Source organism: Gymnoscopelus microlampas (assembly GCF_963454915.1).
Source record: "Gymnoscopelus microlampas genome assembly, chromosome: 4".
NCBI lineage: Eukaryota > Metazoa > Chordata > Actinopteri > Myctophiformes > Myctophidae > Gymnoscopelus > Gymnoscopelus microlampas.
In genome coordinates, this window is record NC_139941.1 from 47,032,114 (window position 1) to 47,059,613 (window position 27,500).

The following is a 27,500-nucleotide window of genomic DNA, read 5'->3' on the forward strand; positions in this document are numbered from 1 at the left end:
GGACCGGAGACGGCTGCCGATGCCAGCACTTGTGACATACACACGCGTACGGGGAGACCCCCTCTACACTGCCACACTCTCCGCTAAGCGGGAGAGGTGTAAAAAAAAGTGTGACGGGCCGTCCAGTGAGGTCAGAGGTCAGAAAAGTGCCCTTTTCTGACATTTTAAGACAATAGTGGACACTGGACCGGAGACGGCTGCCGATGCCAGCACTTGTGACATACACACGCGTTCGGGGAGACCCCCTCTACACTGCCACACTCTCCGCTAAGCGGGAGAGGTGTAAAAAAAAGTGTGGCGGGCCGTCCAGTGAGGTCAGAGGTCAGAAAAGTGCCCTTTTCCGACATTTTCAGACAATAGTGGACACTGGACCGGAGACGGCTGCCGATGCCAGCACTTGTGACAAAATACCACAGCTGCTGCCTTCTTTTTGTGCTATGAAATTGGGACAACTGTGATAACACTCATAACTAAATGTGATACTCATACTACCTCTGCCATACAATGCAAAGTACTGTAAGGCTAAGTACTTTTGCAGTGGAAAAAATACCTTAACCAGGTCTTGCTCATACACACGTAGTGAATCCATTATCACAACATCTAATGCTATAACATCACCCTTCACTGTCTTTTTGGTGAAATCTACCGCGATGGCTCCCCAATGGGACTTATTTGCGTTGACGGGCAATGCATATTGCCCGTCATATATATTGCAATGCATTTGCTGGTTGGAGGATTTTTATATTTGTATCATCTGCTCTAATTACAACATTGTCATAAAGCAAATGTGCCCAGAAGTGTCAGGCTTTGGCCACAGAGCCTGCATGACAAATGATTGAGCCCAACTTATACTTAATTTTACTGCTGTCACGAATGGGAATTTTGATTATATCAGATGGGACTACAGGCGTGTGGCGCACCCTCCCACCATTATCAACACGGGACACAGAAAGAGTAATGACATCAGGAGCATCAATCCAACATATTTGTCTCTTCGTTGCTGAACCACATGCTGTACATCTCTGTTGACCTTCACCTTCCATGATTGTGTGTTCGAAAAGAGAATTGAGGGACTCACATTTCTGTGTCAGCGGTCTATGCACTGAAAATGGACCTTTTCTGACCCCTGACCTCACTGGACGGCCCGCCACTTTTCCAAATACACCTGTCTGGCTTAGCGGAGAGTGTGCCATTGTAGAGGGGGTCTCCCTGAACGCGTGCGTATGTCACACGTGCCCCCGCAAATAGCTGTCTCGTGTCCAGCGCCCAATTTGTGAAGTCTATGCACTGAAAATGGACCTTTTCTGACCCCTGACCTCACTGGACGGCCCGCCGCTTTTCCAAATACACCTGTCTGGCTTAGCGGAGAGTGTGGCGTTGTAGAGGGGGTCTCCCTGAACGCGTGCGTATGTCACACGTGCCCCCGCAAATAGCTGTCTCGTGTCCAGCGCCCAATTTGTGAAGTCTATGCACTGAAAATGGACCTTTTCTGACCCCTGACCTCACTGGACGGCCCGCCACTTTTCCAAATACACCTCTCCCGCTTAGCGGAGAGTGTGGGGTTGTAGAGGGGGTCTCCCTGAACGTGTGCGTATGTCAAAAGTGCTGGCGCCAACAGCCGTCTCCTGTCCAGTGTCCAGTATTGTCTGAAAATTGCACTTTTCTTACCTCAGGCCGCACTGGGCGGCCTGCCACTTTCCTTTTTTTACAAATTATCTCTCAAATGTTCACCAACATTCTGTACTGGTCTGTATCCATTTTCTATCAAGTTTAGGGGCGCTCAGTTATGGAGAAGTACACACACACACACACACACACACACACACACACACACACACACACACACACACACACACACACACACACACACACACACACACACACACACACACACACACACAAATATCTACTAATATTTCTGTCCTCTATCTTTTTTTATGCTGTGTTTCCATGTTGCATATGTTGTTAAATAATATACATGTTTAATGATTTTTTAATGATTACATTTGTATTGTATTTTAGTTTTTAAATAGGTGAGATCAACTTTATAAACCCCAAATCCTTCTTTTTTTAATTTTATCTCACCTGCACTATCTACTATTATTATTTGTAGCATATTTTGTGGTCTATTTTATCATTGTTTATTTGCTTCTGCAATAAACAATATTATATCATCATCATTTTCCAAGAGTGACCTGGCCTATAGTCAGCATTATTACAACAATGGACACCCAATACAAAAACAATACATATATGTAACACACACAAATCAATATCCAGTTAAAGTGCAAAACAGTGCTAAGTGCACATTTAATGGGGGTCAATCATAGAGGTATGGGGGTCAATAGCCAATTTCAAACTGGAACAACCTGGCACTTAGAAGTGATCTAGTATAAGCCATTTAAAAAGACATAGGCTACTGTACATCATAAATTGTGTCTTTTTTAAAAACTTAGAAGTGTTTTAGTATGAGCCCTTTAAAAGGCATACATCATAAATGTATTTTTAAAATAGATTTGTGTCTTTTAAAAAACATAAAAAAATCATAATCTTATTTTGAAGGCAGCCGGAAACCTTATTTCTGCTAGCTCGAAAACCGGAAGTCCAATTTCTGCTCACGGAACGGAGCTGTGTTGTCTCTAGGCAGATGACTGCACGTCTTCTTCCCAGTCGGCAGGGGGCAGCGGCGGCGCAGCAGCACAACACAACACATTACACCACAACAACACACACTTGTGAGTTGAGTCTTGTGAGCTATCAGTTCTGCCAGAGAGGGGTAAGATGATGAACTACACCTCTATATGTAAAGAAATAACAATTATCGATAGTAAATCAATCATTTCCCAGCAGTTTGTACCTGACTGTGGTGCTGCAAGCAGGACAAACACTGGCACTGCAAGTTAACAGACATTAGTGGATGGTCTGTGTGTTACACTGAAAGTGGTTACTTATCTAATTATGTGACTACAGACATTTGTTGTTAAAAAAAATACTGTTTGCTGTTTCACGGCGAAACTGGTGACATTGTATTTATTGAAACATGTTGGTAACCGGGGCTACCCTCTAGATTAGAATGACAGAATTTAACGGGTCACAACTGACAGTGTAACATGTAGGCTAGCTGCTATAGCTAGCATGATGAACATAATTAAACACAGGACTCAGTAGGACATCACTGAACATATTACATAACATAACATAATACTTGTGCAGATAACTCACAGGTCCTTCTAGCTGCTACTCTGGTTTTGCATAATATATCTATAGTATATTTGCTTCTGGAGAAAGCAGCCATTCCTATATTATTGTTTAAGACAAACTACAGTTGATTATCATAGCCCGTTGACCACTTTAAACCTGGCATCCCTATTTTTGGCATGTCATTCTAGGCGAAAAATGTAAATCAACCAATCAGTCATATGAATCAATTAATCAAAAATCTAATATTTTACGAAATTGTCAAAAATAAAAGATCTACAAGGTATACTTTTTTCACTAATTGTCGTATGACAATTACAAAGTATATGAGGCATAAACCACATTAGCCACAATGGGAAATGCTGACTTAATATCAGCTGGTAAACTTTACCTACTTGACTTGATACTCCATCTATTGAATATATTTCAATGCTCTTATGTCTCAGTGTGGCCCCTCTGTCAAATCCAGTATCTGTTTAGCGTTTACCAAACTTTACAGTGTGTAGAACCACTGATGAAGTGCTTTTTTCTTTAATAAGCTATTCATGCTATTCAAAATAGCAGATCTACAAGCTCGTAGCGCGGCACTCCGCGCCATGAGCTTGTAGATCTGCTATTTTTTGAATAGCCAAAGAAATCAAAAAATGACACACAGATGCGTTCCCGGTCTTAAATGGTTAAAGGCCAGTCCACACCAATGCAACTGGTCGCAACTCCTTGCAACAAAACCGTTTTTTTAAGGCCAGTCCACACCAATGCAACTGCCATTGGGGATAATGGTTGCAAGTAGTTGCAGGTAGTTGCCGGTTGCAAGGAGTTGCATGTTGCAATGTGTTGCGTTGCGAATCATTGGTGTGTGGACTGGCCTTTAGGGTTGCAAGTAGTTGCATGTTGCAAGGAGTTGCATCACACATCATTGGTGTGGACTGGCCTTTAGGGTTGCAACTAAGTAGTTGCATCATGTTGCAAGGAGTTGCATCATGAATCATTGGTGTGTGGTTTGCACATTGTAAATCTTATGCAGGTTGTGAAATTCACTTTGCGGTGTATAGCCATAGGTAAGAGACCTGAGTGTTTTTTCTCCAATCATCAGATGTGCAGCAAGAAGCGCGCGGGTCAGGGGACAGGAAATGCTGGAGGCCAGTCATGTTTCACCACCACTGAAGAAGAGCAGCCTCAAGACCCAGAGCTCAAGTCCAGTCTGGGTGGATTGGAGCTGAAGAGACGCAGAATGACTAGGTTAGTTTATACCCCCGAGTTCCTGAGTGCGTTATGAGTTGTATGATGCATTCTGCTGACGGCATGAACAAGCATTCTCAGTCTTGCACAGCTTTACATTCGGACGATATCTTTTCCATGTGTTTGTAAAACATGCTGTGATTGGGCGTCCAATTGAGTGTGTGGAGAGGCCTTCTGGGAATCGGAAGGTCACCGGTTCGACCCTCTGCTTGCCCAATGTATGTGTCAAAGTGTCCTTGAGCAAACCTAACGGCTCCCCCCCAAGTGCTCATCCGAACCATCTGAGCAGCCATCAGCTGTGTGAAACAACTTTCCCTTCCCCCCCCCCCCCCCCCCCCCAAATTAAGTTATTACATTAAAACCAATGTTATCTCTAACATTATCGACAAACACTTCCTCCATTTCTTGTTCGATCTATACAAACCACTGAGTAATTGTCAATCTTAATTTTTGCATCACTGACAGAGGTATGGAGCCCACCTGATGTTTGTAAATGAACTGTCTGTTCTCCCCTGCTTTTTGGAGAATGCTTGAAACATTGGCTGCTGTTACATGGACAGTTTCATTCGGAATGAATACACTTCTTTTCGGAATGAATGAATGAATGGATGAATTCATTCAGAATAGAAATGCTCATGTAAACACCTCAATTGGAATAGAATATTCCATTCCAGTCTGACCCGAATGAATTTTCATTCGGGTTTGGAGGGGTGGTATAGACCGTTTGAATCGGGATATACCAATCGGAATTGACCATGTAAACACTTTATTCCGAACGCTCCTCTCTGTTTGGAATACATGCATTCCTTTGCGCATGTCCGTACTTAGTAGTGCTGTCAGAATTGTCCAAAAATGACCTATCAAATCTCTAATTCGGCCACGGTTGGTGCTGAGAAGCGCTCGCTCCTGCGGGATAAAATTAATGATTCTATTCTATAGCGTCATTTAATAAGCCTTTTTCTAAACGGGTATTTTAGTCCTCAATTTTTAAAAAGAATTCCTGGCCACATGACAAAGTTTTTTTTTAAAATCCCTGTCCATACGTAAACGCAGAAACGCATTGATCAGCTGCAAGTTTCAATTTTAAATCAGATTTTATTTTATTATTTTTATTTATTTTATATATGAGGGGCCAAATACATATACATTTAATCACATGTTAAGGCCCAATACTGCAATAGCTGCATTATTTTAATAGCATACGTGAACAAAAATAAATGAAAACAACATTATTAGGGCGCAGCTGCAGCGAAAACAGATGAGTTTTACTTCATGAATTCATTACATGGGCAGCCGGAACGGTCGTCCCAAAACACCCCGCCCCACGCACCTTTTGAGCGGGCCATCCACGGCTGCTCCATGGTCGCTGGATTTTGACCCGGGGCGATTGTGTTTTAGGGCGACAGACTATGGACAGACCCCGCATTCAACCCGTGTGCGCTCCGCGCGCTACTCGGCGCAGAAAGAGGGTTTTCGTCACAGTGAATGAGTTACAGCATGTAACCTTTTCATAATAATACAAGAAAAACGTGACACTCGGCATAACGAGTAGCTTATACTTTCTACTTAAGTATATTTTGATGCCAATACTTTTGTAGGCTACTTTTGCCATAAATGAGCGTGCCTTGTTTCATAGACTATGTAGTGTTTCTTTCTCTCTCTCTCTCTCTCTCTCTCTCTCTCTCTCTGTGTTTATGTATTATTATTTATTATTATAATGACCATGTGCGAATGTGCTATGACGTCATCGTACCTACATGAGAGATGTGACAAATCGTATAGGCTAGTATGGTATATCCAGAACTAAAAGTAGCATTTCAAACATGAGAGCATGTATTTCTATGATATTCCATTTAATTGGTAAAACACTTGAAGGTTTGTATTTAGGACTGAGTTTGACCTTTGGTCAAATAATGTAAGCCAGAGAGAGATTTCACCAAACTTTGTGTGGGCTCAGCTGTAATGCAATCAGTTCAGAGTTCCTGGCCATTGTAGAGTCCAGGTAAGAGGTGAGAGGCACAACAGTGATTTTGATAAACCTTTTGTTCCTTGGTTTAGAGGCATTGACAACCTCTGTCTTGTCTTGATTATCAGAAGAAGTATTTTGTATTCATTTAAACTAATCAGAGTAATCATTACTCCTTCCTGGGCATAGGTCACAGGCAGCAAATGTGTAGTGATGGGAGCCAGGTCAAGATGGCTAAACAGTAGAATATATACACTTTTATTATTCTTCAGTCTTAGGTCTGCAGTGTGTAGTTAAAATGATTAAAGTCTTGATAACTATTACTTGTGTTGTTAACAAAGAGAAATGCTGTTTGCAATTGTGAATGTATAATGTGTGTGGACTTAATTTGAAGCTAATAAGATGTTAAACAAAGATTTTATAATATGAGCTTGTGTAAAAGTATTGTTTTATAGATAAGGGTTAAAGTAAATTGTCACATGTTTAGATCTGCTACCTTTGCATTAAAACGCCGATAATAAAGGAACACAGGCTTGCACCGCATACAACGCTGCCTGTCCAGGAGTCGGTGCATTGCTTACCGGCCTGCCTACGACCTACAGACCTCCGCCGCGGAGGCACAAGGGGGCTATTGCCTCCTCCCATGCCCACCAGGGGAAGCTCTGCTCCGGGTAGTGGCCCCTGGTCCATGCCCGGGCGTAGACGGGAACCACTTTGCGCATGTCAAAAGTTATATTCCGAATGAATGCTTTGGTCATGTAAACGAGGAATACTTTTATTCAGGTTACATGTAAACAGGTGAGTGGATCAGATTCCTCTATTCGGAATGAGTTCATTCGGAATGAATTCATTCTGAATGAATACATGATGGTCCATGTAACTGTGGCCATTGAGATGTACAAAGTGAAGACCCATGTTGCTGAAGAGAGATCTGTTGTAGACTCTCGCTCTATCGATCCCCCATACGTTTCGCCTATGCCCAGTTCGCTCGCCCCAGATAGCAGATCGACTGCTGATGTTCCCACTGCTTCCCTCTTCGGTACCGGGGTTGTGTCTTGTCCTAAGGCTGCATTATTGTTTCTCTGTCTCTCTCACAGTCTAGATGAGAGATCACTGGCCGATGATGAAGGGCTCTTGGGGTCATGTGACCAACCAGGAAGTGGGTACTCCTCGTCCGGAGGTAAGAATTGTAGATAAATAACATAGCCATCATGTTGTCAGGTTCAATCATCACTGCAGCCAGAGTCACATTGAACTCACACCTTAGAATAGAAGTGAGTTTACAAGCTTCCTTAATTTTATTTAGAAATTTCTTTTAGATAAGCTCCTTGAGATGATGTCATTTTCGAGGGGGTCTTCATAGTGTGTGTGTGTGTGTGTGTGTGTGTGTGTGTGTGTGTGTGTGTGTGTGTGTGTGTGTGTGTGTGTGTGTGTGTGTCAGACATTTCTGTGGTGTTGTCCAGGGTGGGTGCAGTACCTTCACCAGGTCAGCAGATGTCAGCAGAGTGCTGTGAGGAGAATAAGGGAGCAGAGGTGAAAAAAACAAAATACATTTCAGTTTATAATGTTTTATCATTACTACACCTGGTTTATAATGTTTTATCATACCACGGCCAATGAGAATATTCATTCTGATTGGTAATATGCTTTATTTTCGTATGACCGCACAGCTGCCGTCTCATCACCATTCTCAATTGACACTCACAATAAATATTGTAATGTAATAACAGGTATTTGTTTAGCTAACATGAGCTACAATCTATCGTAAAAAAAAACTATTCCAGTGTAGCGTTCAATCATATGTGGTTGTAGAAGATGTGTTGTTTCTAATTCATTACTATGGCTTCTTTCACTTGCTGGAGTACGGTAACATTTAGTCCAAGGTTGATGAAGATTATGTGTTCGTGTCAACACAAAGTTTCTGTTTAACCACTTTAACCCTGCATCCTTAGTAGTTGACCAGGGTCCCCCATGGCTCTACTGTGTCTGCTCCTTTATTTGTAGATATGCTAACAGACAAACAGACTGTGGAATTATCCGAGCCTTCCAGCAGGGAAGTTTGCGTATAATTATTCCATATTATGTGTGCATTTCCTGCATTAGTTAAAATTGTATTAACTGAAGTTTAAATCTGAAAGGTACCAATTGTAAGGGCCACGAGCTTTGACCTGTGGCCTCAGATCCACAGCAAGAGGATATGCAGGCCAGTGAAACGATTAACGAGCAGTAGATTAGAGGGTCTTGAAATGCTCAGAAGGGCATGATTAGATCACTCACTGTAACTTGGAAGGTACTAGACCCCAATGCCTTGTGGGAAATGTATGTCACTCCTCCCTGTAGGAGGCGGCTAACTTGGTGAAACCACTGAAACAGTATAAATACTCAGGGTCTGAGCAAAGCAAGTCAGATTCTACATTTGGCTTGGGCGCGGCTAGACTGCAGTTTTATTACCTGACTATACCTGAACCTGATTAGGCTAAACCTAGTAGAATGTGTGAGCCTACTAGTTAGACTGGCTTAGGGGTCTTGTACTGACTTGTGGTACTGACTGACTTTCCATAGTAGTGGTACTTTAGTACTAGGCTGAAGTGTGTTGTATGTTCGTATTGTAATGTTAGTATAATAAAAAACCATCAAAGACACAGGTTTGAGTAATATCTACTTTTAACTCACACGCTCAGAGAAAGCCAACAACCCGTTCCAAGGGTAGGTTACCTGGGTACATAGAGCTTGAAAGACAGCCCATGTGACCAGGTAAATATTTGGACACAGACAGACGAGGGCCTCTCTTCTAGACCAGTGGTTCTCAACCTTTTCAGATCTGCTATTTTTATTTTTTTTGCCACTTATATTATTTGACAATTTATTTGGCCAATGTTTTGCCAGTGTTTATAGTATAGTTTGTTGATTACGTTTGATGCAGTAATGCTCTTCTTTCTTCTCTTTCTTTTTTTCATGTATTAAAACGGTCTTAAAAGTCCTTAAATTGTCACTTCACTGTCATTTGGGGACCCCCCAAAAATCTTTTGGGGTCCCGACCCACAGGTTGATAACCACTGTTCTAGATGGCTAGCCTCCTACAGGGCCATCCCATAAAAAAAGAATGCTAATTATGCTTAATTGATTTCCCCTTCCTTCTTACTAGACCTAGTTTATGTTTTTATGTTACCATTAAACATGATAAACTTATAGTATGTGATAGTGTATGAAGACGAGTTTGGTAAAGTACAATCTCCTTGTGTGTGTGTGTGTGTGTGTGTGTGTGTGTGTGTGTGTGTGTGTGTGTGTGTGTGTGTGTGTGTGTGTGTGTGTGTGTGTGTGTGTGTGTGTGTGTGTGTGTGTGTGTAGATCCAGGCTGTGGGGTCATGTTTGAAGGTCATCATTCAACAGAAAAGCGAGAGCCGAGCATTCAGACAGACGGACGAGCAGACCGACAGGTTGACAGACACACAGACGGGTGGATTTTACTGTCACGTCTGCCATAGTAGCTGTCCCAGTCTACAGGTAGCACACACCCCCGACTGGTCAATGCCGTAGTGATCAATGCAACTCTTTTGTAACATTTTGTTTAATGTGTGTGTGTGTGCAGGCGTTCCAGTGTCATATGTCAGGACAGGAGCATCAGAAGAGACTGGCTAAGATCACAGACCTCAACAACACAACACACTCACTGAATAGCAGGTACACGCACACACACACCCACACACACAGAGCACTTGACCTCAAACAGATACGATCATGACATTTTACTCGATCAATTACATACAAATAATTGCGATTAACTTTGTAATTTGTTTCTACAGAGGGCAGATATGACCAATAACTTCAATATATAAAGGAATGACTGACATATTTAATAATTGTATACTTTCAAAATATCTTTTAAATAGTGGAAATAGCCTATCTACAAGCTCTCATCACAATGCGTTATGTGTGCTAGTAGATAATTACCATCAGGCGATTATGTCATAATTGTGACAGGTCGACTCACACATGAAATATTTATTTATGTCTACATAAACAGAAGTACAAGAATGCCTTGTACAAAGGACATAACACTGCCAATGCCGTCAGACAATAGTAAAACAGGCAGTTACAAAGTGCCTAGAGGGCAGAACATTGTTACGTACAATACAGTTGACATACTTAAGTTGTCAGACATACAGTAGCAGACATCAATCATGGATAAAGGAAGCAACGCCTCCTCCAAATTGAGCGGCTTCCTATAATGACTGATATTGAGCAGTACCTTGATAACTGTTCGGCCCTCCTTTTGGAGAGGCCGGCCATTTGCTACCAAAGATTAAAAAAAACCTAAAAGTTTACACCTGTAGCCTAGTTGTGAGATGGTCTGCTCTAGCTGATGATATTTTAGCACTTTGGTTAGAGAGGATTACGCTAAGCTGTAATCTAAAGTACAGCCAACTTCGAGAATGAACACCAGACCTCCCCATGGTTTTCATTAACAACAATGACATCAGGGTTGTTAGCTGAGATGTGAGAGAACACAGAATCATCGTTACACAAGCTAAACATGCTCGGCTTCACAGTAGAATGCTTATATAGCATGATGGAGGACCTGAAAATGGAAGAGATATATTTTGACATCAAATCTACTATTTTGTCATGCCTTCTTATGTAGAGTCCCCTGTATGCATGGCACCCATTTAAGATTTCAGCTATTTGTTCATGACCATGATGTACATGTATACAGTGAGGAGCATGATTGCCTTGAAACCAGATGGAGAGATTATGTTTCTGGAAACCAGATGGAGAGATCATGTTTAGATGGTAAAACATGCAACCTCGCTTTCAAAGTCAAGACAACAATTCGCTCATCTATGGCAACCTTTTTGAACACAGAGTGAAAGATAGAATGGTCCGCTGCAGGGAGACATGCAGTCTTCCCTTGCAGTCTCTCAGCTCAGTCCATTGTTGCAGCTGCCATTGTTTTTGTACCCTCAGGAGGCGACCTCGGGCATTAGTCAGTGGAAGTTGGTGTTCCATTCCACACACAGTCATAGTTGCTCTGACAGAGATACTGGCCCTGGGGTCAGATATAAAATCCACAAGGACAGCCTCAGAGTTAGACCGTACCCACTCCAAGGTAACATCAGCCCAGCAGCACAGATCATTTAAGTCTGGCCAGTCTGAACACGCACGCACGCACGCACGCACGCACGCACACACACACACACACACACACACACACAATACTTGGGGAACAAGATGCCTTGATATCAATTTAAAATTTGATCACATCATTTCAGTGTGACGAGTTGACTTTTTTCCAGGTTCGAATCTGTGTTTCATTGATTCTTCCAATTGTTTGGAGGAGTACGAAAACACAATGATTTTTATTGACTTTAAGTTCTACGTTAGATGTTTTGGCGTGTGAGTGTTTTGTTTGCTGCAGCGCACCAAATGTAACATGCACTGCACTAACGACACATACCTACACGCACCTAGTTATGTGTAAGGTGTAGCAGTGTTTTGTTCAAGGTTATTATAGTTGGCTGATAAATTAACAAAAAAACTAGAATTGAATATACATATTGGTTAACTGAAATAATGGCTTTACAAAAATAAACTATAACGGTATTGTGTGTTTACAAAATGAACTAAAACAAACTAATATTCAATTCAATATTTCAAACATAAGACTAGTATGGGTGGATATGAAATATTTTAAATTTGTATTTTGTCTACTACACAATACCTGTTCGACCTTTTTGAAGCTCACCCTCCCCATATAAAATCTAAAAACTAAAACCAATACTAAAACTAATAAAATACTACTAACTAATAAAACTAAGCCTTTCCAAAAAAATATCAAAACTAGTAAACCCACTAAAAACAAATTAAAACTGAATTAGAAAACAAGTTTAAACCAAATAAAACTACCTATTCAAAACTATAATAACGGTGTGGCGTAAGTGTGCACTGTGTATTTGCAATGACATGTAAAGACAGGTGTGATATATGTATGGTATGTTGCACTAACACACACACACACACACACACACACACACACACACACACACACACACACACACACACACACACACACACACACACACACACACACACGCACACACACACACACACACACACACAGAGTAACTGATCCGAGGTCACGTCTTATTGGTTGTCTGTGTTACAGGGGGCGTCGGCCCGCTATGCAGCGCTGGTGTGACACCTGCCAGTCACATTTTACTGGTGATGTCGTCATCCATCGACAGACCAAACAACACAAGGTAATTCTGATGACAACACTGATCTGATTAAATGCATCTAAGAAGTAAAACATATTAAATACAAAGATACAAAGCTATTTTCAGGCTGACTAACATTCAACTCACAAGTGTGTGTGTGTGTGTGTGTGTGTGTGTGTGTGTGTGTGTGTGTGTGTGTGTGTGTGTGTGTGTGTGTGTGTGTGTGTGTGTGTGTGTGTCTGTAGCTATGTAAGCAGTCGTCTCGTCCATTCTGTTCAGTTTGTCAGAGACATTTCAGGACTCCCAGAAAGTTTGTTGAACACATGAAGTCACCTGAACACAAACAGCAGGTCGGTTCCCTGTGTGTGTGTGTGTGTGTGTGTGTGTGTGTGTGTGTGTGTGTGCGCGCGCACACACATGCTTTCGTGTACGTGTTTCTATGACAGTCATATGTTTGGCCTGAGGGTGAGTTTGATTTACTGTCCTGTTCCTCCAGGTTCTTCAGGAGGAGCCGCTGGAGGAGGAGCTTATCACCGTGGATGCCGTGGGCTGCTTCAAGGAGGAAGAGGAGGAAAACAGAAGGCAAGATGAAGAGGATGGAAAGATGAAAGGGGTAATGCTTGTGGTTGCTAGGTTACATGGTTTATTGCTAGGTTACGTGGTTTGTTAGTTTTTCTCAATGTTAACATGGTTGTGATGTTTACCCAGAATTCCCAGAAATGTAAACATGAATAAAAGTGGTAAAAAAAAGTGTGTGTGTGTGTGTGTGTTTCAGACAGCTGAAAGAGAGGATACGGAAGACATACACGACAATGACCCCGATAGTTCATATGGTGAGTTACTTACTGTTGCTATGGTTATTAATGGGGCTTTTCCGTTCCGACCATGGTAAATGACTGTCCCATTTGCACATAGTTTAAAAACGTGCCCATTTCTGTGTTGTTGACAAGGTTTCATGCTCAATGTGGCCAAAGTTTGCCGGTGGGAGGTCTTAATGACATGGGCGTTTCCATACAACAGCCTTGCTCCTAAGTGTTTACCGGTAGTTTACTATAAAACACAGGATACATTACATGGTTCAACGTTTCGGCCACAGTTGGCCTTTATCATTTGTGACCCACCCTCCTTATATAGTTGTGGGTCACAGCACGTGACCACGGTATCTTATAGGGCAGAAGTAGATTACTTTTACTGCAAATGCATGTCTGAGTATGTCAAACCACTTAAGCCATACAGTATATACTTTGTTGTGTGATGAACTGCGAAAATAGCTGATCTACAAGCTTACAACTCGATTTGAAGCTTACCTGTGAACATCCTGGTAGTTTCTTGTTCTCTGGATATCTCCAAATCATTCAAATAAAGTTGTACAACTAAAATCTAATTTTCTGACTAGTTCTCACTAAAACAGGGTTGATGCAGGGCATGCTAGTCAGAACCAGGGGTGTGGGCGGGGGCGGGGGGTCTAAGTAGGATGGCTGATTTTGTCTCTGTTTTATTTTTATTTCTTCCATTTTGTTACCGTAATTTGTCTTATGCACATTGATTGTGCATATTGCTGATAATAGTGTTGAGTTTATCACAAAACGTTAAACTGTGTAAATCTCATCCTACATCTCATTACCTGCACTCCAATCTACAAGCTCACAACGCTTCGCGTTGCGAGGCATTGTGAGCTTGTAGATCGGCTATTTTCACAATATTTATCTGTGGAACCAAGTCAAACAAAATGTAATGCCTCAACTCCTATTCCCTAAGTGCTGTCAGGGTGAGGGGTCCCCAGTTAAAATATGATTATTTACCGGGGTCCCCAGTTCTAACATGATTATTTTGGGGGGTTGTGGTCTGAAAAGGTTGAGAACCACTGGCCTAGATGTTACAGTCTTCTAACCCTCTACACTTCCTCTCCTTACAGGAAGTAGTTTTGTGGTTCCTGTTTCTGGCTTCCTGTGCCGTCTCTGTAACAAGTTCTTCCACCACGAGACGACAGCACGCCACATGCACTGCCACACACACACTACCTCAACGTGCAGGTACACACACACTACCTCAACGTGCAGGTGTACACACACACACACACACACACACACACACACACACACACACACACACACACACACACACACACACACACACACACACACACACACACACACACACACTCACACACTACCTCAACGTGCAGGTACACATGTGCACGCACACACTACCTCAACGTGCAGGTACACATGCACACGCGTACACACTCTCTCAGAGTACAGGTACACACACACACACACACACACACACTACCTCAACCTGCAGTAATGATCATGAATGTTCCATTAACAATAAAACAAACAATAAAAACTATTGTGTAAACTATTAAGTTAAACATTTGTTTTTTGTTTTTCTTCCAGAACCACCAATCACAAGGGGCAGACGCACACTCCGGTGGACAACACACACACTGACAAACACACACAGACGCATGTACACACTCCAAAACACAGACACAAACAAAGGAAATGAACGCAACACTCAACAACATTGAAACAAGACTCATCAGGTGCAGCAGGAAAGCGTTTCAAGTGTTTACGATGATGAGGGAATCATCATCATCATCATCATGTGTGGCCAGAGCCCCTGGTTGTCCCAGGTACGATTCCAGGCCAGGCCAGCAATGTGTCGATGTGTGTCCCTGAGCAAAGACTCTTAACCCCTAATTGCTGAATGGCTGCTCACTGCTCCTAGTAGTTATAGGATGGGTAAATGCAGAGGACAAATTTCACGTATGTGCTAATACCGTTATTATTTATCATGTCAGATGACTCTTCTGATGGGTCAATTAATTTCTAGTCCCAAATATCATTTTGGTTTGGGGATTAGAAAGTGCTCATAACTTAATATCTTCACTGTTAATGCCCCATTTCATACTTTGTCATATGCCGGAGTTTGGGATATACATGTTTACTGCCCGACAGTGACGATATTAATTATTTTCTTATTTTTGTTTACAAATACAAAAATTCACTACAAATCTACAAACCTTTTATAAATACCTTTTATTAAAGGTCTTTACTAATGTGTTATCCTCAGGAAATACACTGTATTTTAACAGTGTTTTTTATGTATTTATTCTTCCCTCATCTAAACTGAACTAAGCTGAAGAACCAGGTGGTGCCACCACCCCAAAGAGAAGCTGAAGCGCCACAATTTGATGTGCTATTATTTGTATTGATTGATGTAGGCACCTCCTCTCCCATTTCCCCTTTGTATTTGAGTTGGTTTGTATGTGTTGCGTATGCGTAATAAGAGTGATTCCTAGTTAAAAGCTGTTATGGATCTTTCTTTTGTCCTGTAATTTATATAATCTATCTTCACCTCTTATTACATTTATTGCAGGTCCCAGCTCCTCTAGACTGGAGTGGACAATTCATTGTTCCAAATTATCTACTCTTTTAGAGATATTTAATTAGATTTCAGGGATTAAGAAACAGTGAGTCAGTAGCCTGCACTAAGTTTGACACAAACTCATGATTTTTTTAGGCAGATATTAATTAGTTTTTAAGCTACGTCATCTGATGTAATCTGTATCAGCTGGTGATTTGTATGCCACGACGAGACCACACACACACACACACACACACACACACACACACACACACACACACACAAACATTGTCAGATAGAGCTTTCCAAGCATTGCTCTCATCTTCTACATTAACGGTGGCAGTTACAACGGGTGTGTATGTATTAAGCCAGTTTAGGTTGAGGAACCGCCACCAACTTTCGCGTGCTGTGTCGGAGGCTGTCGCTGTCTCACTCACACACACACACACACACACACACACACACACACACACACACACACACACAGACATATCACTTTCTCTCTCACACACAATCGGTGTGACAGACAGTCCACGTGGCATGTCTCTCCACACAACGCCTACAGGAGGCGCACTTTCGCCCTGCGCGGTGGATTGTGGGTCAGAAGCATAGATAGCTCTATGATCAGAAGTAGCGGATGCGACAGCAGCATCATCATCATCAGAATTTAGATTATCGTTTAGTTAGATTGTGTTATCATTACAGCGTCTGTTTCTCAGTGCCTTAAACCGAGGAAAAGATGGGGCACAACGACGTGATGGGCCAGGCCGAGGATGTAGCGGACCAGGTGAGCAACTGCTCCCCGGGAGACAACGACTGTGAGCCGGGGAGATGCTGAGCTCAGTCCTCGGTCGTGGACGCAGACTCTAGCGTCTCTCTCGTTTCTTTTACTGCCCGCTTAAAACTTTACAACGTCAACAACAGCGTTGTTTACTTCCTCTATTATGTCTCTGACTGTTCAACTTTATTGACTGTCTGGTGGTGCTACCGGGGCTCGGCTCTCTCTCTCTCCCCGGGAAACCATCACTGAACCCCGGGGAGAGACCTGACTGAGCTCCGGCGGAGGAGGGCAGCTCCGCTGCTCTGTCTGATAAAAACAAGAGTAACTGTAACGATAGGGAGTAAATGTAACGTTATGATGTGTTTATGTAGAGAGTAAATGTAACGTTATCATGTGTTCATATAGCGAGCATGTTTTTACGGTATGTTATGTCTGTGTGTGTTAAAAGTAAAAGTTCTAGAAATCGAAGAATTCTTCAGAAAAACGAAATGGGCGGAAAAGGGTAGGTAGAATCTCTAGATCCTATAGCCTGAAGAGACGACTGAGACGTGATTGGATAGTTGGTTGTCAAGGCCGCTGTTTGTCTCCATGACAACCTTGACAACTAGCCAATCACAGTGTGACCATCCCTCCGGGTCCTAGGATTAACCCTAAAAAAGTTAGGACAACGTGTTATATTATTTTTATACATCTGCATCTCCATCTCTCTCTCTCTTTCTCTCTCTCTCTCTCTCTCTCTCTCTCTCTCTCTCTCTCTCTCTCTCTCAATAATAAATTCAAATGAGTTTTATTGGCATGAGTAACAATACAGTGGCATTGCCATTTTTGCCATAAAAGGTACAGTGGTACAGATTTATACAAATGGATGCCAGAAGGATAACCCAAAAAAGCCAGGGCTTATTTCTATTGGGGTCCTGTTAAGCAAAAGCAAAAGCAAAAGTGGAACAAAACAATGCACGCACAATAAAATATAAAATATAAATGGGAATAAATAAAAGTGTAAACAGAGCTGTGTTACATGTGTTGCAACTTAGAGGGAGGACTATCTTACAAACTATAAAAGTTGTGCATTTTCTGTCTGTCTGAAATAGTTGTCTCTCACTCTCTCTCTCTCTCTCTCTCTCACACACACACACACACACACACACGCACAGGCATGATATATAACTACTACATGATTATAAACGTAGAGTTTTTGCTGTGCTGCAGTGCTTACTGTGTTTATTTATCAACATGACTGGACCACAGTCTGTAAATCAGATTGAATCAGTGAATATGGATCAATGGTGTTGTAACATTCATGGTAGGTCCAGTTGAGTAGTGACAGATAAAGCATTATCTGTCTGTTCTTATTTCTGCGTTTCAAAGATCAGAGTTTGACACTTTGAATTATACCATAAATGCTACTGTATCTCTGTTAGGACAGACAGCGCTGTGTGTCTCTGCGGGTCAGAAGTATTTCCCATAGAACCATATTGATTAGAAAGGACACAAAGTAATTGATCTCCATCAAGGTTGTCTATTCTGATTGTAGTGTCAGTCTGTCAACGTGCCTTCTACCTCAAGGTGGACAACAGTAGAAGACTGTTAAAAAAAAGGAGGAATCCCTTTTGCTTACTGAAGACACACCCTCGCTTTGCCAAGAATGTGGTTAAATAATGCCTTCATTAGTTTAGTGCACTGCTTATCACATGCAAAAACAAAATCATGAAAGGAGAACTCCCAACTGGTTTGAGCCTGCGTGAGTCTTCCTCAGGGCATGGCTAAAAAGATATAAGAATATAGTCAAACAGAGGTCCTTGCATAAACAAAGGGTAGCCAGGAGTACTAATCACACCTGAATATTACACAATAATTACACTATGTAGGCAATGTGTAGTATAGGAAAGAAGTTAATGGCCTCTGTGATAATCATAACAATTAAACAGTCTCTATCCATATCCAATAAGTCAAGTTCAATACCCTCCACTTTATAAAGACTGTTAAGACGATTATGGAAATTGTGAATGTTCATAAAACAAATCAAAAACATGTTAACAATTAATCATTCATTTCTAAGAATATGATCGTGTCTGCTGTGTGACCCATAAAAAAGGCTAATCTACATTATTGGCATATTTGCATTCTATCATAAACGCCTCTTAAAGTGCATCCCATGTAATAGAGCGCTGTGCTGTGGGTAGGTGCGAATGTGTGTTCACTTCAGGCAATGGGCCATGAATAATTAAGGTTAAAAATATACACCTAACGAGCCGTTAGAACATGTTGACAGACAGGAGGTATGACTCATACAGAGCATCAATACTGTAGGCAATACTTAAGTTGTGTGTGTGTGTGTGTGTGTGTGTGCGCGCTCGCATCATAATCAGGAGATGTTTCGTGTAGATAAATTGCTTCAGACAGACTGGTCTGGCAGTCATTTAATTGGAGGTAAAGTAACAAGTTGCAACAAGAGAAAAGTAATCTATATGTAATCAGATCTAAGGTGGGTTGTGTGTATGTGTAACATGTCAGTAATAAGACCATATTACTGTGTGTTTTTGTTTTAGTCTGAAGTGCTCAGACAGGGTTTTTCTGTGCTTGTTCTGAACAAATATGATCCTGAAACCGTTCAGAACGTCTCTAGAACTGTCTGTCCTGATTGAGTCTCAGTTGTAAATAAACCAGTCTGTTTCATTCATTCCCACTCTGTCTGTGACTCTCTGGCTGCTGATTGGCTACCAGCTACCAGGTTATGCTGATGTGGCCTGCAGTGGGCGGGGCTTAGCATGCTCTCTCTCTCTCTCTCTCTCTCTCTCTCTCACACACACACACACACACACACACACGCACACACACACACACACACACACACACACACACACACACACACACACACACACACATACACACATAATTGGAGGGTTAGGGGTGTGTGCATTCTTATATGTATTGTGGTAATGAGGGTGTGTGTTTGAGAGAGTTATATTATTATCTTTAAATTAATTTGTGTGTGTGTGTGTCTGTGTGTCGTTTGGGAAGCTGCAAACTCAGCAGTCTGGAGGCTAAAGTTACTAACTAACCACCACTTAGCCTACTAACCTTTGTCTACAGAACAGTGCAAGATGCTGTTATTGAGTATAATGGAGAAAGTGTTCAGTTTCTGGCCTTTTCTCAGTCGTCCTAGTTCCCCTACCCGCCAGCCCGTCCCCCAGAAATCCATGGAAGCCCTCCATCTTTAAGGCTAATATGTAACTGTAACTAATTGAAAAAGAAAAAGACTTATAATGACATGCCCAAATTAGGGACACCAGGTTGAAAGTGGTTAAAAATCGGGACACGTCGGCTGCATAATTGCAGATACCGAAATAATGTCCCGGTTGTCACACACAGCAGGATCAAATGAGCAGCACTACTCTCTAAAACTACGCATGCAGAGCGCATAACCCAAAGTCTGCATAGTTTGAGTATTGTCTAGTTCAGGGGTCTTCAACAGGGGGTCCGGGACCCCTAGGGGCCTCAGCGTTACTACAGGGGGTCCGCCAAATCTTTGTGTGATATGATTTTTTTTTTACCTTAACCACTTGAACCCTATAGCATCCCTTTTCTGAGGAGAACTTTAGCCAAATATAGCAGATCTACAAGCTCACAACGCCTCGCGCTGCGAGGCGTTGTGAGCTTGTAGATCGGCTATTTTCGGCAAAGAGGGGGAAAAAGAGCAGACCAAGTACAGAGTGAAAGTTTACTAATAAGTATTGACGGTTTAAGTCGTTAAATGTCTGAAAATACACATTAACATAAATCCAACTTCTATGAAAAGCTTTAATCTGCAACACAATTTTATGTAATATATGGTGGGGGTCCCTGCTTCATCTCTCTCTCAGTTAGGGGGTCCTTGGCCTGAAAAGGTTGAAGACCCCTGGTCTAGTTCTCTCAGAAATGATTGAGAGTGGGAGTCTATGATGCTAAAATTGTTTATTCCAGAGGAACCCTGAACAAGACAATACTGTCGAAACGTTGGTTTCAATCAAATTATTTTTGCCTCGTGGCTACGAGTAGTGTGTCCTCCTCTCTGTTGTAACAGTTATATCTGCAGTGGTCAGCACCTCCTTAATGCTGGTGTGCGCTCCTCCTCCTGAGTTTGCCTGACTATTCCAGAGAACTAAAATATTCCCAGGTGTAGGTGTTACTTGGGCGTTGCTGTGTGGACCAGCATGGACAAGTCCTTCTGTGCTTTTAACGTCACACTACTCTCTAGTCTAGGTCATCTGAGGACGACCTAGAGAGAGGCTGGCACAAAGAACAGATTCAATAGTCATTGTTTATTCACATCGTCGATCATGTATGTCACGCTGAAATCAGTGCAATGTAGAAATACTCTGTTACAAGTAAAAGTACAGAATTCAAAATTTACTAGAGTAAAAGTACAAAAGTATTGGTATCAAAATGTGCTTAAAGTACCAAAAGTAGAAAGTAATCATTATGCAGAATGTCCCATTTCACAAGTTTTCAAACGTATAAAATGTATACAAAATTATGAATGTATAAACATTAAAAAAAAGCTACAATGTGTCGCGATGCAACACATTGTTGCACGATATAGTGGAAGTATAAGTACTGAAAATTGCAAATACTCCAGTAAAGTAAAAAAAAAGAAGTACCTCAAAATTGTTCTTATGTACAGTACTTGAGTAAATGTACTTAGTTACTTTACACCACTGGCTGAAATCAATGGAAACCAATCGCTTCCTCAAAAAAACAAAAAACAGACAGACAGCGTTGGCCCCCTCACTCTCTGTTTTTTAAAATGGTCTTAAAAACGCACTTTTTATTCTCTAGCTTTAAAAAAAACTATTGAGTTAGTTGACCAAAGTGCTTTACTGTGGAAAAGTAAATGAGACCTATTACACAAAACACACTGTAAAACCAGAGAAAAATCACAAAAAAACTCATAAAACACCAAACCCATAAAAACGAACTATAAAACAGTGTTAAATGTTCTCTATAAATAAAGTTAGGATGGATTGGACAGTGGACAGATAATGTTGGATACTAGACAGTGGACAGACAGTGTACAGATGTTAGATGGATGGATAGTATGATGTGTTGCTGCTGACTGAGTGTCACCTCAGCTTTCCTGTCCTGTTGGCCATCTGGTTGGTTACGGCTAAAAGCTCTGTCACATTAACCATTAACCTTGTGTGTGTACAGATAATGTTATATTTCTACTTCTTCTTTCATGACCTACATTATAGACCACCCCACCGTCACATGAATCACATTTAAACCAGAGAACCTGACACACACACACACACACACACACACACACACACACACACACACACACACACACACACACACACACACACACACACACACACACACACACACACACACACACACACACACACACAGTATGTGTGACCAGGGTTGAGAGAGCATGAAAAAAGGTAGATTTGTATTGCCTACTAAGCATTCAAAGCTAATAGTTCATCAATCATAAAAAGCTGTTGACATCTCTGTAAATTCTACAACAGAAAGTTATATGAGGTCATATTCTTAAACTTATGTTAATATATTTATATATTATATTATTATATTACATTATATTAATATAAATGTGCCATGTAGCTCTCCCCATCCTTGAGTCTTTTCTGTTGTTAGTTGGTTGGTTAGCACCCCCTAGTGACTGTCCTGTTACTGCAGGGAACAGGAAGTTCTTCCATTTTGTTTCTCATTGCTTCCATATTTCTTGTGAAATATTAAATAATATACATATAACATTTATGTTTATTTATAAAATAATGATCGTGTTCATCTCTCTACTCTCCTCTTCTCTCGTTCATTTCTGTCCTCCTGTAGTTCCTCAGAGTAACGAAGCAGTATCTTCCTCACGTGGCGAGGTTCTGTCTGATCAGTACGTTCCTGGAGGATGGGATCAGGATGTGGTTCCAGTGGAGTGAACAGAAGGACTACATCGCTGCCACGTGGAGCTGTGGTTGGTTCCTGGCCTCTCTCTTTGTTCTCATCAACCTGCTGGGACAACTGGGTGAGACAAATGCCTGATTTATACTTTTTTCGCACAGCTGTGTCACTTGCCAAAAAGAACACATCTGCATGCTAACAAGCTACATCTTTTCTAGGTACTAGTTTAGTTTAGTTTATTTTGTTCCACATCGACAATTACACCAAACGTACCACACTATAATCCAATAGTTCACGTTGATTGATCAAAAAGGCATAGGCTGAAGCTCAAAGCTTATTTGTGCCTATCCTTCCTTCATGTTGTTATAACTTAGTTACATCATTTATAAAGTTCATATTGTATGTGAACACTCAAAGTATTTCGTAATTAAATTCAAGATGTTACATTGATTGTAGTAATCGAACACTCGAAAATATACAATATACTGTATACACCCATGTCTTCATTCTTATACACATATATACACCTGAATGCGTGCATATACTGATATACACCCATTCAAAACACTACCACATCACACCATACCCCTCAATCCATCAATTTCCTAGTTATTACACATAACTATAAGGTACTACTAGTTAGCTTGTTGCTTGTGGATTATTGCAGCAGATTTTTGAATGGGACATTACCAGGTTTAATCAGACTATTATAAGTAGGCTCAGTAGGTGTTTTGTATAAAGTATGGTTTTGGACCGCGTCGGAGGCGCGCTATCTCAAGCGAACTTGAGCCATGAGAGGCACCACTGAGCGAGCTAAAGCAAGCAAGTTGCCGTGCCGAACGTTTTGAAGTTCGCTTGAGCTGACTCAGCGCCGTCCGAGTTATGTACCGATAGGCACAGCATCGTAAATCATGTTTTGGGGTAAGCATTTGCCACCGGGTAGGTCAGTATCACCAATCAATAGTCTGATTAAACGTGTGTAGGTCAGTATCTCACCTACTTAGATCAATCAATAGTCAGATTAAACCTGATAATGTCCCATTCAGTGCATTGACAGCAGCCGAAGCCGGTGACTGAGCAATTCATTTTGCGGTATGTGCCTTGTTTTAAAGTGATTTGTTAAACTTTGCACATACACAGGACGAAATCTTAGCCATATGAAAAAGTAAATCACGAACGGAAATACATCCATGGAACGCCATGGTACATTTTGTAAATAACTATCATGGAAATATCTGTTTTAAGTATAAATGGCATGAACATGTTCTCTCTCTGTCTGTCTAGGTGGATGTGTATTAATACTCAGTAGGAACTTTGTTGAGTATGCCTGCTGTGGTCTGTTTGGAATCATCGCCATGCAGGTGACAATACACCACCATGCCATATGATTATTTATATATATATTCACTGTGAAAAAAAAGGTTTAAACACTTTAGACGCAAAACTGTGAGGATGCTTTCAAAAGTAATGCTTTGTCATGTCTTTTTGTGGTTTGCTCGGCTCAATGTGACTGTGTGTGTGTGTGTGTGTGTGTGTGTGTGTGTGTGTGTGTGTGTGTGTGTGTGTGTGTGATTATGACTTGCTGTCCGGTGGGCGTTTTCCAAGTTGGCAGCCCAGTGAACCTACTTCTCTTAAAGAGATTTGGTGAAGCATTGTAGTCTGCCAAAGTCTGAGTAATTATTATTGATCTAATGATTTGTCTGTCTGTCTGTCTGTCTGTCTGTCTGTCTGTCAGACTATAGCCTACAGCATTCTCTGGGACCTGAAATTTCTGATGAGGTGAGTTTGATATACTATATATATTAGAGCCCGATCAATTCTTATTTGACTTTTTTTATGACATTGCTATCAACAATTCTGCATCCGATGTGCCGGGACACGGAAATGTTTAGCTAGGCAAAATAGACTAGCCTTTAACCTGGCTTCCATATGTTGGACATTTGAATTGTTTTCTCCCGCGTTGTGAATTTGTAAATAGGCTATTTAATGCAGTTTGATGCTTTACTTTTATGCGGAAAAACCAACCTTGTTTCGATTTAGTTTTTTAACAATCACTTTATGGCTGCATAATATTGATGTTCAGTGTCGATATACTCATGATTCAAACAACTTAAAGGATATATATTTTCAGGCTAATAACTCCCCCGGTGTAGAAGGACCTAATAGACAAAATATCGTTCAAAACAGCGGTAATCATGGTGTATAGGACCCAAAAATCTGGCATCGGTTGGGCTCTAATTTATATTATATCACAATACAGATGAATGAAATGGAATGAATGAATTTACTCAGTGGGTGTGTGTTCTCTCTCTCCTCTCGGCTATCAGGAACCTGGCTCTGGGTGGAGGTTTGTTATTGCTGCTGGCCGAGTCCAGAGGAGAGGGGAAGAGCATGTTTGCCGGCGTCCCCAGTCTGAGAGAGAACAGTCCCAAACAGTACTTGCAACTGGGAGGACGAGTTCTGCTGGTGCTCATGTTTATGACTCTGCTGCACTTTGAGTTCAACCTCTTCACTGTGAGTTGTTACGGGTGATTTATAGACAGACAGATCAGAATGTTTTGTAAACAAACGTGTAGAGCGGTATTTCCGGGGTAGAGTGTCTATGGATATTTACACAATATAAAATAACGCTTCCAGAGCATTAGCTATGTCTAGTTTGTCAACCTGTGCATACTTAGAACAAAATAATATATTTCTAATAGTCAATAGCAATATCATAAGTGTCCTGTTCTTCCAGAAATAAGGTTAATGTACAATACTGCTCCAATGCGATGCTGCCGGCAATCTGGGAACCCATTCGATAAAAAAAAGGGACATTTTCTTACAGATCGACTCTGCATTTACGGTACATTTCCAGGCGTGGTCTTGTAAACAACCAAACGGATTTGGGATAGCGGGTGGTCTGAGTAGCTGCAATGTGCCTTACAATACGCGCGTGGGCACGATAGCAATTTTATGGAGCGCAGCAACACGCCCATCAGCCACACCCCCAGGCGCAAATAAGGGAATCTGTATCAAATCTAGCGGGTAACGTCACAACACTATAACGTTTAGGGGCAGCGCCAGCTATAGCGCATAGTGTGGGGCTGTGGTGCTGACAGAGAGAAATTATCTACCCGGAAATATTTTTTTTTGGCTGTGGTGATGTCATGACGATTTGGTCTATATACTGTTCCGTTTAGAGCCAGACCGGCATATCGGTTTGGCCGATATATCGGCCAGTATTAGACTTTTTTGACAGCATTAGTGTAGCCAAAAATGCATCCGGTGTCACAATTTTTCCCACTTTCAACATGGCTTTAATTCTTTTTCCAAAAATGGCAGATCTACAAGTTCACAATGCATCACTTTGATCAGCAATTCTGGAACATTTAGAAATTTAAGTTACATGTTTTCAAAATTGATTAGAACACTTTGTACTTTTTTACATTACAGTATATTGGCTAAAAACATCGGAAATTAAAGGATTATCCGCATTCTCTTGAGTAGTTTCTTATGTTCTTTTTAATAGGTTTGCACCGCAGCAGTAGTCTACTTAGAGAAACGGACATGTTTCGGCACGTCGGCCTTCCTCAGCATTTCTAACACGTCCGTTCTCTAGGTTGACTGCTGCTGCTGTGCAAACCTATTAAAAAGAACATAAGAAACTACTCAAGAGAGTGCGGATAATCCTTTCATTGTATATCTTCAAGAACCTGCACCCAGCTAAATTGTAAGAGACTACACCTCAACACTCCCCTTGAGTTGAGCGTGCCTTCTCCTGACGGACTTGATGCGGTGGGAGAGTTGCCTTAAAAACATTGGAAATCAGTGGGCTAGGACTCTCCAAAATCGGGATTGCATCTGACCCAACCCAGAGCTAAATGTTCTCTTAATGTCCTGTTGCTTTGTAGATCCTTAAGAACCTGGTCGGAACCGCTCTCATCGTCCTGGTGGCTGTGGGCTTAAAAACCAAGCTGGCTGCACTGACACTGTGCCTGTGGCTGTTGAGCATCAACGTCTACTTCAACGCATTCTGGACCATCCCCACCTACAAGCCCATGCACGACTTCCTCAAGTACGACTTCTTCCAGACCACGTCCGTCATCGGAGGACTGCTAATGGTGGTGGCCAGGGGGCCGGGGGGCGTGTCCATGGACGAGAAGAAGAAGGAGTGGTGAGGGACAGAGGGAGAGAGAGGTCTCAATAGAAAGAAAATGTTGAGGGAGGAAGAGAAAGAGAGAGGGAGAGAGAGGGATGATGGCTTGGAGAAGATGGAGGGAGGAGAAGAGAAGACCAAACTTGACCGTGAAGAGCACGGGAAGAAAGAATGAATGGATGGATGGATAGAAAGACGGACTGTCCTCCACTCAGGACAAAGGTGCGCGTGCGTGCGCACACAAACACCCACACAAACACATTTTCCACAGCAGACATGCAAATTTGTCTCTCTTTCTGTCTGTCAGTCGTTCAGTTCAGTATGTATTTATTTTTTCTTACGTCCAACATTCCCATTATGCATTTGTCTTGTTTTTCTTTTTTTATATGGACCAATTAGAGATTGTCACATGACATTGTGTGTTAATTGCAGAGAATAGAACAGACATTTCCATATTTTATGACAGACAGCGTTGTGTTTACATAGAACACAGAAGAGGAAGTATAAATCTATCTTTTCCTCCCTTTGTCCATAGCGATAAGCATCATCATGTCCTCCTCCAGCAAAGTAGGTGGCTGTGAACAGGGAATTGATATATCTGTGGTTTATTGTTGTTGGGTTTTATCTACGTATATATGGCAATGGGCAGGCCTGGTACAGTTTTATCTATCGTGGCCCTTTGGACCA

The 27,500-nt window shown here is 41.6% G+C and overlaps 2 protein-coding genes across 2 annotated transcripts in view; both read left to right on the forward strand.

Moving 5' to 3' along the window:
- Positions 1-2,647: 2,647 nt before the first annotated feature.
- On the forward strand, positions 2,648-15,917 carry ciz1b (cdkn1a interacting zinc finger protein 1b; the record flags this gene model as incomplete). The annotated part of the gene is made up of 12 exons (XM_084055529.1): positions 2,648-2,776; positions 4,292-4,437; positions 7,501-7,583; positions 7,845-7,936; positions 9,752-9,907; positions 9,993-10,084; positions 12,567-12,660; positions 12,864-12,968; positions 13,115-13,231; positions 13,394-13,451; positions 14,534-14,651; positions 15,018-15,917. 12 exons carry the CDS (start codon positions 2,648-2,650, stop codon positions 15,127-15,129), a joined length of 1,302 nt encoding a protein of 433 aa, XP_083911655.1. The 3' UTR covers positions 15,130-15,917.
- Positions 15,918-16,588: 671 nt separating this feature from the next.
- Positions 16,589-27,500, forward strand: part of LOC311042930 (surfeit locus protein 4-like) — an 11,438-nt gene continuing 526 nt past the window's right edge. The window contains exons 1-6 of the mRNA XM_084054032.1: positions 16,589-16,777; positions 22,613-22,799; positions 23,960-24,036; positions 24,411-24,454; positions 25,003-25,189; positions 26,569-27,500. The exon at positions 26,569-27,500 is cut by the window's right edge and continues 526 nt beyond it. Coding sequence (XP_083910158.1) covers positions 16,730-16,777; positions 22,613-22,799; positions 23,960-24,036; positions 24,411-24,454; positions 25,003-25,189; positions 26,569-26,835 — 810 coding nt within the window. The 5' untranslated portion in view covers positions 16,589-16,729 and the 3' untranslated portion in view covers positions 26,836-27,500. The remainder of the gene's footprint in view (positions 16,778-22,612; positions 22,800-23,959; positions 24,037-24,410; positions 24,455-25,002; positions 25,190-26,568) is intronic.